The 12,256-nt window shown below is 51.3% G+C and overlaps 1 protein-coding gene across 1 annotated transcript in view; it reads left to right on the forward strand.

The window, feature by feature from the left end:
* Positions 1–99: 99 nt before the first annotated feature.
* The window catches only part of LOC104410726 (ephrin type-A receptor 7-like), a 17,606-nt gene continuing 5,449 nt past the window's right edge, over positions 100–12,256 (forward strand). Inside the window, 6 exon segments of the mRNA XM_010020977.1 lie at positions 100–238; positions 6,087–6,211; positions 8,042–8,204; positions 9,539–9,647; positions 9,876–9,931; positions 11,203–11,328. Of these exon segments, the coding sequence (XP_010019279.1) occupies positions 100–238; positions 6,087–6,211; positions 8,042–8,204; positions 9,539–9,647; positions 9,876–9,931; positions 11,203–11,328 (718 nt within the window).

The following is a 12,256-nucleotide window of genomic DNA, read 5'->3' on the forward strand; positions in this document are numbered from 1 at the left end:
GCCTGCACTGTTTTATGCTCACGTATCATCTCTGGGGTGTCTGGGTCTCTTTGTTAATGAGAGGATGCAGGATGTGGAGGTGATGTGGGTGCCATCCTCATGGTCACCATCATCCGCACGCCTGATGCTGTGGCAGTACCCCGGCACGTCTTGGTTTGCTCCGGTGGCACTGACGTGGTGCTCAGCAGTGACGAGCAGCACAGGCAGGAGGAGGAGATGGAGAGTGACCTGCAGCACGGTTGGTGCCATGGGGAGGCGAGGAGCCTGTGCCTGTTGTCTCCCTTGGTGCTGCACTGGCTCACAGCCGGATGGCAGCGAGCATGGTAACAACCTGGCCTTGAACACTGCCAGGGATGGGGCAGCCACAGCTTCTCTGGGCACCCTGTGCCAGCGCCTCAGCACCCTCACAGGGAAGAACTGCCTAAGAGCTCATCTCAATCTCCCCTGTGGCAGGTTAAAGCCATTCCCCTTGTCTTGTCCCTACAGGCCCTTGTAAAATTGATTAAACTTTCTCTTCTGTCCTGGTCTGTGGCACAGTTTCACACTTTTCCACCTCACATGTCGCGTTTATGTTGAGGGGAAGCAAGTAGCCAGCCTTGCCCTGGGTGGCCACAGGGACTTGATCCCTCCTCAGTTGTCAGTTGTGCCTAAGGAGAATCAGCTCTGGCTTGTGTCCTTGTCTGTTCCTCTGTGGTTATGTTAGGAATTTGCATGAAAACCCTTTGCCAAGCCACAGCTAATGGAGACAGATGATCCTCGCATACCTCTTGGCAGGAATTGGCCAACAATTTCATCTGAAGAGATTAAACTTTGATCTTGTTATAAATAATTTTCCCACTACTTGATCAAATGTTTTTGCACGTGTTGTTGCCTTTTCTTCCCTCATATAATGGTTTCTGTGACTCCGTGGGGTGATGCTGTGCTGCAGACTGCTCTTCGGTGGAGGTGTCGCTCCTCATTAGGATCTTTGCTGTTCAAGGGTGGATTTAGCTCTGGGAAGATCTTCTGTCTCCTGAGCTCAGGTTATTCCTGAGCCAATGTACAAGCTCGGGAAGGGTGAGCTTGACAAGGTCTAATAATGAGCCGTTCATCCAGAGGCTTCCTCCTGGTGTCATGCAGAGGGAAGTGGGATTGAAGCTGTCTCCTCACCTAGAGCTTCAGGTCTGAGCTGGAGACAAGAGGCCGGGTAAGGGCATTAGGTAGGGAGTGAAGCAACCAGGCTGTCATACCAACACGTGCCTTAGCTGTTTGTTCAGTACAGCTTTTCTTCTGGGTAAGTGGGAATCTCAGCCCCTTACTCCACACTCCTGAAGGAGCTGAAACGCTCGTGAAGAATACGGCATAATTAATCTTGTGAAGTGTTCAGAATCAATGCCTCTTGTGGAGCTGCCGAGTCTCCGGATGCAGATGGTGGCTCACAATTAGCCGAGCAGCTGAGGCTCAGGAAGTGTCTTAGAACACTTAAATCTTGTGTTGCTGAAGGTGTCCCCTCCTGAGGCAGCGCCAGGCTGGTGCTGCTCCATCTGCAGTTGCCCCGGTGCCCAGTTCCTCTCCTTTGGCTCTGTGGGCATGAAGTGACAGTGATGATAAACCTGCCCCTATGGGCAAAGAGGGGGACATGGTCAGAGAAAGGGGAGGCTTCAGAGATTCCTCAAGCAGCCGTGGCTTCCTTGGTGGCCGCGATGCAATGCTCTCAGAAGTCATTTGCAGCAGCAGGGAAGCTGCAGCTTCAGAGGAAAAATTAAACAAAGAAACAAGACCCTATTTAGCTGTCAGATCTCTGCTCCTCTAAATATAGCTCCGAATGCAGCTTTCACACTGCCCTTCCCCTTCAGCAGTCACAAGAGGGAATTAGCAGTTGTTCATTGTATTTGCAGGGGAAAAGATGCTATTTAGTCTGCAGGAGGCAAAATTAATACTGTGTTTTTTCTAATCGGGCCCCAGCATGGGACTAAATAAAAATGTTTGAGGAGGGAAGGGAGCTGTTTACCTGCAGGAGTAGGGCTGCATTAGCTATGTAAATGTACACTCTGGGACGATGTCATTTATATTCCCGGCAGGGATCGGCTCCGATCTTAAAGGGCTTTTAAATCTGTTGCAGATTAATAATGCAGCCACTGCTGAAATGCATTCTCCTCTCTGAGACTGTGGAGAAGTGGTTTGTGCTGAATTAGGTCTTGTGAAGCAGAGCTCTCTGCATGTGCAGCCCAGCCCCAGCAAGGAGGGACAGCGGGTCTGCAGGATGAGGGTCTGTGCTTGCGTGGGGTCTTCGCCATCCGTGCAGCGAGAACCAGCCCTGGAAGAGCTGCACAGGAGGTGATGAGGCTTCTTTTTTGGTTTGGAAGGAAGGACCCCGGGGCAGGAGTTGCTTGGGGCAATGGCCAGTGTGTTTGCTGTGTTGGGTGTTACTGGCGACGGAGGGGGGTTGTTGGTTGTCCCCAGTGCCGTGCTGCAGGGGGGCAGAGATGCTCAGGGTGATGGCAGGCTCTGTCCATCTGATGGCTGCTCACCCCGTATGGGGACCAGCAGACAGCACCAGTGGATGGGTTTTGGTCTGCTCGTGTTTGCTGTGTGTCTGCTCTGCTGCCCTGGCTCTGGAAAGGTGTGGAGAGAGCGTTCCTGGGGACGGGGGGCACCAAAGAGGCTCTTCCTGCTGCATGGCTGCAGGCCCTCTTGGTTCCACTCCATGTCTAGGTGCTTGCTGTTGTCCCTCTTGAAGGACTCTCTTTGGGTTCTGGATGCAGCAGGTTGTTCAGTGGAGGGACCCAGTGCCCACCCCTGGTTTTATTCCTTTTCTGCTGGTAGACTGGTTAATTAAGAGGACTAAACCCACATCCAACTGAAGGGAATGTATGAAATGAGGCGGAGTGCTGAATAATTTAATGTGTGCTTTTTCAGAATAGAGGCAATGTTGGGGGAGCTTAAAATATTGATGGGGAACACATTTTTTTTCACAGTGTGAAATGCTTTATAGTCTGTGTGATTTTCTTTAATGCCTTTTAGACATGTTTGAGGCTAGCGCCTGCTTTTCTGGCATGTACCATGGGTTCTGCTCTACAGCCCATCATCGAGCGTGATTATTCCTGATGACTTTGTTAACAGTCAGGACCACTTGTTGAGGTGTTTTCAGTCTGCTTGCTAGATTCAGAGATACAGGAGGGCATCTGTGTGATGATTTATTGATGGGAATCACATAAAACAGCAAGGAGCACTTAACTTAGTTTACAGGAGCAAAACCCAAGTGGAGTGTCAGGCTCATCTCAGCTGCCCGTATCACTTGTTGTTCCATACAACATGCAGTGATGTGCACTCAAGCAGAGGCCAAGGGCTCATGGTGGGGTTACCCTGCTGTCCCAGTGACAAGACCTGTGAGCATGCTGTGTGTTCCTGGTTGTGCATGTAGGTCAGTGTGTGTCTGCAAGATTGAGGAAGGGAACTGCTTGCGTAGTCACAGACTGGTTTGGGTTGAAGGAAGCTTAAAGCTCACCCACTTCCAACCCCTGCCCCGGGCAGGGACACCTTCCACTAGAGCAGGTTGCTCCAAGCCCCTGTGTCCAACCTGGCCTTGAGCACTGCCAGGGATGGGGCAGCCACAGCTTCTCTGGGCACCCTGTGCCAGTGCCTCAGCACCCTCACAGGGAAGAGCTTCTGCCTCAGAGCTCATCTCAATCTCCCCTCTGGCAGGTTCAAGCCATTCCCCTTGTCCTGTCCCTACATCCCTTGTCCAAAGCCCCTCTCCAGGTTTCCTGCAGCCCCCTTTAGGCACTGGAGCTGCTCTAAGGTGTCGCCTTCAGGAGCCTTCTCTTCTCCAGGCTGGGCAAGCCCAGCTCGTTTAGTCTGTCTGCAGAGGAGAGGTGTATGTGAAAGTGATTCTCTCCACTCCTTCCCAGCACAACTGCAATACTACAGCCTGGACTAGCGTAAACCTGGCTCTGATGAAGTGGAGATCAGGAGCAGTTTGGAGCCAAAGCTGCCAAACTGGTGCAAATTCAGCCATACTCATGGGTCTTGAAGTGCCACAGGAGGACATGGGGCTTCCTGCTGGTACCAAGCTCACATGAGCACAGGAGGCTCTCAGCTGCTTTTTGGGTCCTCTCGCTCTTTCAGCAGAAGCCAAAGGGACTTGGAGTCAACAAGCAAATCATCATGAATAAAACATCAGGAGGACTTTTTTCTTCAGCAAAGATTAATGAGCTAAGTAATAACCACAACATTTCACAGATATTTAGGTTTACTTTCCTCTTCCTCCTCTCCACAGGAGACGTGGGATAGTCAGGGTCCAGCAAACAGCCTGATTTGATGGAGAAGCAGGACAAGCCAGAAACAGCCCATTTCCCCAAGCAGCTTTCGTTGTGCCTGCTGTAGAGCTGCGGGGTCACTGCAGCTCCTTCACCCGGGTGTGTTCTGGCCCATGATGTCTACCAGGGTGTTTCAGGGAAGACCGTGGCTTCCAGCTGTATCCGGGCTGATGGCTGTGAAGGGCAGGTTGGGCAGCCCAGAGCCACACTTTTGAGAGGCTTTTGTGCCATTTCCCATTCCCTTCTCAGCCTGAGAGGAGACTTTCTGCCACCCAACCAGGACAGCTTGGGCACTACCCCAGGAGAGCTGTGAAGACCTCACTTGGTGTGTTCAGCCCCTGGGAAGGTCAGTTTTTCTAATGAATCCTAATTTCCTCACTAATCAATCCGGAGCAGAACAAAGGTCTCCAATAGAACCTTTATTATAGGAGCAGGTACTTTATTTTTCCTACTAATATTTAGTGTCTTTCCTGAATAGCACCTTTGCAGCAAAGACAGCAATGTCCTAGCACGACTCACATGGTGACCCACACCACCACGTGTCCTAGCATGTGGCAGCCCCTTCTTCCCTGCTCTTGCTGATGGATGCCCTGGCCATGGGCAGATCATCACATCTGAGCTGCTGCTGCCTTGCTCTGGCAGGAGAGGGATGCTGTGTCCTTGGCTGGCTCCTGAGATGTTGCAGGCAGCCTGGCAGGTCCAGCTGGCTTTCTGCTGGTGCAGGAGGAGAGAGGCTTTGGGAAGAGCTGCCGCGATGCTGCCAGCAGGCAGTGCTGCTGCTGTATGGGCACTGAGCACAGCTCAAGGGCTTAGAGGCAGGAGAAGGTGGTCAGAGGAGGACACAGCACAGAGGAGGCTCTGGGAATGCAGCGACCAGTGCAGGAAAGGCATCAGCATCCGGCACAGAGCCTGCGGATGGCCGGGGACAGCGAGCTGCTTGCTGCCTGCCTGTTTGGAGCCAAACCTGGTTAACATGGGAAGAGCTGGCAAGTGCATCCCGCCTGGTGAGATGAACTAAACGGGAGCACACGTGCCAGGGAGGGAGATGCAGAATGGAGCATGTGCTAACTAGAAATAAACAGCTAGCTCCTGAGGCATGGGCTGTGTGCTCAGCAGTGGGCAGGGCAGGCAGCTCTCCTGTTATCCAGCTGTGGGGTAGAGCCTGCACCTAAGGTGGCTGGAGAAGCCTTGGCATGTCCTCCAAGCCCTCCTGCTCAAAGGGTTTGTGTTTCCCAGAAATCCTTAGCAGCAGGTTCAGAGCACTGGGTGTCAGCTGCTGCTCAGACCCCTTTGCAGCACCATGGCTGAAGGCTTTTTAAGGGTTTTTAAGGTTTTTTTTGCCTGGTTTTGGTCCAAGATTACTAGCCACCTACAGTTTACAAAGCTGTCGTATTTTACCACCATCTTCTCCTGTTGTATGATCATCAGCTTAGAATTTGCCCTATTTCAATCCTGATTCAGAGCGTGGGAACTGGCATCTGCAGCAGCAGCACCACTCTTCAGCTGTTTAAATTGTTGAAGTTTTCACTGTGGCATCACCAGGCAGAAGCAGAAATGAAGTTACCACAACTCAGCATGTTTGGGCTGATGTGGGACTCACAGCCCAGGTGAATGCCCCATCCCTGGCAGTGTTCAAGGCCAGGTTGGATGGGGCTTGGATCAACCTGGTCTGGTGGAAGGTGTCCCTGCACTTGGATGCAGGGGGATTTGGATGCTGCTGGAGCAGGAGGGAAGCTCTGCCCTCAGCAGCAGCGTGCTCACCCCCTGTTTTGTTCTCTGCTTTTTCAGCATCAAATCCTATCACTGACATCCGCACAGATAAAGTTGAGCAGAAGAGCATCTCCTTGTCGTGGCAGGAGCCGGGCTTCCCGACCGCAAACGGCACCGAGTATGAGGTCAAGTACTACGAGAAGGTAGGCTCTGGGGAATGGCTTTGGGGAATGGCTCCAGCTCTTGGTCATGCCCCAGCCAGCTCCGGGTACTTCCCTTGCCCAGCCTGGCCCTGTGTGATGCTGGGGATGTGCGCTGCATGAAGTGGTGGGAAAGGGAGGGAATGTGTGTCCGTAGACAGTGCTGTTGGGATTTTACTGGCATCTGAAAGCAAGAGGAGCACTTGAAACAGGGCCCAGCAAGGTCCTTTCTGCTCCCACAGTGTGATGCAAGCTGCGTCTGCACGTTTGGGGAGATTCGGATTATTTGTAGAGTTTTACGTTCATTAGTGGTTTTTTTCCCTTATCTGTGCAGCAAAATTTCATCCAGTCCCAACGTTGACATCTCCCTGCGAGAGAGGAAAGCCAATCATTTTCATTCCTTTCTTTATCATTACTATGTTTTGAATGCTGTGGAGGGCTTTTTTTCAAGACCACAAGAAACGTGAGAGTTGGGTGCTTGCCATTAGCCAGTAGACGGGAGCTGCTAAACTAAACTGGGTTTCTAAATCTCTGACAAGTTGACACCTGTATTCACAGCCTGTTCTTTGGGAAACTTGGATGCTGTGGCCTTCACTGGTTCAGGAAGCCGCCCAACCCATGAGCTCTGAGTGGTCCCCACAGGAGGGGTCACAAGCAAAGGTTTTTCTGACAATCTCTTAATTTTAAGCCCAGCTTTTATTTGACAGGTGGGTTGAGACTTTGAGAGGAAAAACCAGTGGGCAGAGAGCAGGGACAATGCTCCAAATCAAAATAAATGCAGTTTATGACACAGTTCCACAAATTACCTTATCTGCGTGTGCTCAGGCTTGTTATGGAGCTGATTACATATCAAGCAAACTGTGCAGGTGACATGTTGGCGTTCTGTATTTAGAAACAAGCTACCATGAAGCTGATTCATATTAATGTGATTTTCAGCCTCTGATAGATTTGAAAGGAGAAATCTGTGTGTGAGGGCGAATGCTGAAGCCCGAGATGGTAATTCCTGTGCAAATGGGCTGCAGCAACAAGATACTCAGGGTATGTGAAATGAGGAAACATCCTGCTTGGGTAGGGAATTCAAACTGGTTTAGCAGTTATTCACTGAAATGAGGCTCTTGATGCTGACATGAAAATCAACTTAGTTCCTAATCTTTGCTTTTACAGCTGTACTTTGACTGTGGAGATTCAAGGGGGAAAGCATATCAAATGGCAAATACATTTCACAGTCATGGCCCGGGGTTGCTGTGCTGGGATGCTCCTTGGGACCGGTCCCTTGTGTAACAAGGGCGCAGCACACACGTGTGGGATCTGAGGGAGGCTTCCCGGTGGGAAGCAGCATCAGATAACCTGGTCCAGATCTCATCTTCTCACTGGGGAACTTGTTCAATTCTACCTGACATGGCTGAGAAAACGATCTCTGATGGTGGCTGCACTGAACCACGGGAAGCTTTGTGGGAGCTGTCGGGGCTTGGTTTGCTTTGCAAACCCACCTGCCAGCTTTAATTACTCAGCGTGTGCTAATACGGGTGTATTTACTCCAGGGCTCGAGCGGCTGTAGCAAGGGAGCAGGAAGGGACTGGAAAGTACCAGCATCCCGTCCTCTACCTGTTTCCATAGCACATCACCAGGTCCATCTGCCATTCTGTGTGACCTTTCCATGTAATTTCTATTAATGAGACATCTAGTAAATGTATTCTTCCTGTTGAAGGCTTTCTGTTTAGATAGACTGCCCTGATGGGAGCCAGAGGCCAGGGGAAGATCCAGGGGTGCTGCGCCTGCTCCGGGGCAGGGCTGTCAGTCCAGCTCCATCTCAGGTATCTCATTATTTCACAGGATCAGAGAGACCAGAGTTACTCAACTGTGAAAACCACATCAACAGCCGTGACTGTCAATAACCTGAAGCCTGGCACCCTCTATATTTTCCAAATCCGGACATCTTCCTCACCAGACTTTGGGAACTACAACCCTAGTATTGAAGTGGAGACCCTGGCAGAGTGTAAGTGTTGGCAAGGCTTGTCTCCTACACCAGAGACATGAGGCTTTCTGAACTGAGCCATGGGGATGCTGCTGCTCCCTGCTCCTGCCCCACATGGTCTTGGTTTCCTGGAGCAGCATCTCTTCCTCTGGTTCATCTGCTCCGGGTCTGAGGGGAGATACTTCCCAGAGTTTGCTTTTAATTGCGTTTTCCTGTTTGATTTTGAACCCTGCTGCTGGTCTGTCTGTCCTGGAGGAGTTTGTCCTTACTCAGTGCACCAGTGAGGGCAGCCAGTCTCTGGCTCCTTTTTGGTGTAGAGGCTGGGAACAGACTCTCTCCTCCTTGACTGAGACTGCCCAAGGAAGAGCTCAGCAGAGCCAGTGACTGGGTGTTGTTTTCCCTTGGTGTGATGTTGGTGCTGGAACAGATCTCACCAGGTCCCTTTTGTGGTGCCACCAAACAGGCACTGGAAGGGAGCGAGTGTTGGTCCCTGGTGGTGTAAATGCTGAGGGTCTGTGGAGCTGTGCAGCATACAGCAGGCACAGCACAGGAGGCAAGGCCAGCCTGGAGATGCAGCTGGCCTTGGATGCATGCCCCAGATAGGAGATGACTGCTTACCCCCGCTGCCATCCTGGCTCGTGAGGCGCTTGGCTTGTTAGCTGCTTGGCTGAGTAAGGTCAGCCAGCATCAGTGTTATTTGCTGGGGCTTTTCCTTTTCACAGTTTTCATTCATAACTATAGTCCAGAAGTATCTTATTTCACTGACTTAAAAGAGGGCTTGGAGAGATGGTTGGGCTTCAGCTTAATAACCCACCCTGGCTAGAAATGAAAGCCCTGAGATGGCTGGCTCAGTACGACTCTCACAGATTGTGTTTAACAGGGCTTTAAATTGCATCCATTTGCCACACAGAAGACATTTTCAGAATGAATTGAAACCAATAAAATTTTTATATAGAATGTAGCTTTCTAATACCCCTGTTTGCAAAAGCAGGAAGGGAAGGGATTAATGTGATGAAGGAAAACTATTTGTAAGCTATAAATTTTAATATGTCCCTCTGATAAACAGGAACCTTTCCTCAGTGCTGATTAACAGAACCAGGAGCCTGGAGTGCTGGGGTTGCTCCATCTGTGCCTGCAGCACTGCCCTGCACATTGGTCCGACTGCACCAGCTCAAGCTCTTAAAGCTGAACCAGAATGGGAGATGTTGTGAGGATGGTGAAAAGCAGCCCGGTGCTAAGGGTGAATTGTCCCCCTGCCTTGCTGGAGGATGCAGTTGGCACTGGGAGGAGCAGCCGGGGCTGCCCCGTTGGCCTCCTGGGGTGCTCTGCTCATCACCTCTGCTTCCCTCCCACAGTGACGGTGGCCTCCAGCGAGCAGAACCCCGTTCTCATCATCGCGGTGGTGGCCATCGCGGGGCTGACGGTGCTGGTGTCCATGGTGATCGGCACCATGGTCTGGAGGAGGTGAGCGGGGCTGAGGCATGGACCGAGGGGGTTTGGGGCAGGGGAGGACCACAGCCAAGTCCCTTGGGAGCTTGGGGCAGCGCTGGCTCTGAGTGTGGGAGCTGGGTTGAGCCTGCTGGCTCCTCGTGCCGTGGGGTGGACTCTGTTCCTGGGCATTGTGACTTGAGGCATACAGCCAGCAAGAGGCTGCTGCCCAGATAACAGTGTGCATCTTCATTCTCGTTGCAGACAGTGTGGATACAGCAAAGCCAGCCAGGATGGGGACGAGGAGCTGTACTTCCACTGTAAGTGAAGCCTGGCCACCATGGCTGGGACAACTGTGTGGGGATCCCTGTGTTTATTGCTATTAATAACCCAGCTTCCAGAAAAGCAGCCCTGAGTCCTTCCTTTTGAAGTGTTGTCATCCTGCATCATCCCAGAGCAGGGGCTCAGCACAGTGAGGCTCCCTGGGGACAGCAGGCTTGACAGCTTCATAAGCCAGTGTCTGTCCTTCCCACACACGGGTCAGTGCTGTGCCGAAGGAAATGGGGACGCTTCAGCTTTCCATGGGCTGTGTGAATTATTCTGTCAGCTTCCCACAAACGGCTGCATGAGAACACAGCTTCTGTTTTCTGGGGCTACTCTTGATTATTGAGCATCAGTAATTAGACAGACAGCAGTTGTCAAAGGAAATTCAGATATCAGGATTGATGAGTTTATTTGATTCCTGGCATATGCCCGTGAAGCGTACACATGCTCTTGTGCTCCCTGAAGCATTTCGGATGCAGCAGAGCCTGCATGCTGCTTGGATTCAGCTTGGCTGTTTCATAGCATCACAGACTGGTTTGTGTTGAAGGGAGCTTAAAGCTCCTCCAGCTCCAACCCCCTGCCCCGGGCAGGGACACCTTCCACTAGAGCAGGTTGCTCCAAGCCCCTGTGTCCAACCTGGCCTTGAACACTGCCAGGGATGGGGCAGCCACAGCTTCTCTGGGCACCCTGTGCCAGCGCCTCAGCACCCTCACAGGGAAGAGCTTCTGCCTGACAGCTCATCTCAATCTCCCCTGTGGCAGGTTCAAGCCATTCCCCCTTGTCCTGTCCCTTTGCAAGTGCTCCTGTGAGCAGGTCAGCCTCATTCCACACGGTTGTCCTGGATGTGCTCCTGGGCAGGGTTGCTGGCCCTGCAGCAGATGGTGGGTGCCTGTGGGAGGCATTTTGCTGCCCGTGCTGCTAATGGAGGGGGCCTGGCACGTGGTTGTTCGTGATTATAATTATTTCTCCTAGAGGTCTTGGGAATGGAGATGATTTGGATACTTGAGGATCAGTATGAGTGACTCGGTCAAGGAGGGAGCTGCACTACAGTGAAGGAGCTTCTCTCCTTTAACTCAAGGCTTGTGGCAGTGGAGCAGAGAGATGAGGTTCATTTAATCCCACAAGAAATTTCCTAGCAACCTGAAATGCGAGTCTTTTGCTTTGCATATAAAAAGGTGGCAAGTTAGTCCTGCCGGCAGACCTGGAGGTGGATAACCCGGGAGAACAGGCTGAGCCTTTCTCACGCACCTTTCTGCCTTCCCTGCAGTTAAAATACCAACCAGGAGGACATACATCGACCCTGACACTTGTGAAGACCCCATGCAGGCCGTGCACCTCTTTGCCAAAGAGCTGGATAACGCTAGTATTAAAATCGAGAGGATCATTGGGACAGGCAAGTTCCTTGCTGCATCTCCCAGGGCATCTCCTCATCCTCTGGCACCATCAGCACCTTTGCTCTTGTAGATGCTTGCAGCAGGGAGATGGGAGTGGGGCTGGTGAGCAGGGTGTTCAGGAGCTTGATTTTGCATTCCTGTTTGTTTTCTGAGGCACTAAGCACAGGCAGGGAGTTTGGACCAGAAAGCATCAGCAATTATCTGCATCTGGGCACTTTGACAGCAGCATGAAAACTATTTATAAGTACGTGAACCTAATGATTTATTGATTTTCATCAACTTTGCTGCCTGAAACTTAAAAGCAAATTAAAATCCCCTCACTGGGCCCTAGAGCCTTACTCACTAATGTGAGCCAGGACATGGGAAACATGATGATTCTGTGTCGTTTCTTTTCCTAAAGACAAATTCAGCTGCAGAAAAAAGAGGTGGAGGAAGGGAAGAGGGAAGGGCTTTGCCCGCCAGCTTAAAGGACAGTGTTGAAGGGAGGAGGACACTGAGGAGAAGAGGAGGTTATCTTTGTAGCTGCTGAGTGGAGCAGCTGAGAAGAATCCTGCATCCCTTTCAGAAGCAAATTGGTGTTTGAAAGATCAAGTAAGAAAATTAGTCAGGAAGATGTTTAAATGGAAGGAATTTGGGAGTGCATTTGTCTCATGTCTGACCTAAAAAGTGCCTGGCTTTTAAATCAGTAAAGCTTTTCATAGCTACACATGTTTTGCTATAAAGCCAATATTGGCCTTTTATGTTATGAATTTGGTTATGTTATGAATAGCTGCAGTTAAGTGTGTGGCTGTGCGGAGTGGGGTGTTCTGCCTCGTTGAATCATCACAGGGTCACAGCCTGGTTTGGGTTGAAGGGACCTTAAAGCTCCTCCAGCTCCAACCCCTGCCACGGGCAGGGACACCTTCCACTAGAGCAGGTTGCTCCAAG

The sequence above is a fragment of the Nestor notabilis genome, unplaced genomic scaffold, assembly GCF_000696875.1.
Source record: "Nestor notabilis isolate BGI_N333 unplaced genomic scaffold, ASM69687v1 scaffold13268, whole genome shotgun sequence".
Taxonomy (NCBI): Eukaryota; Metazoa; Chordata; class Aves; order Psittaciformes; family Psittacidae; genus Nestor; species Nestor notabilis.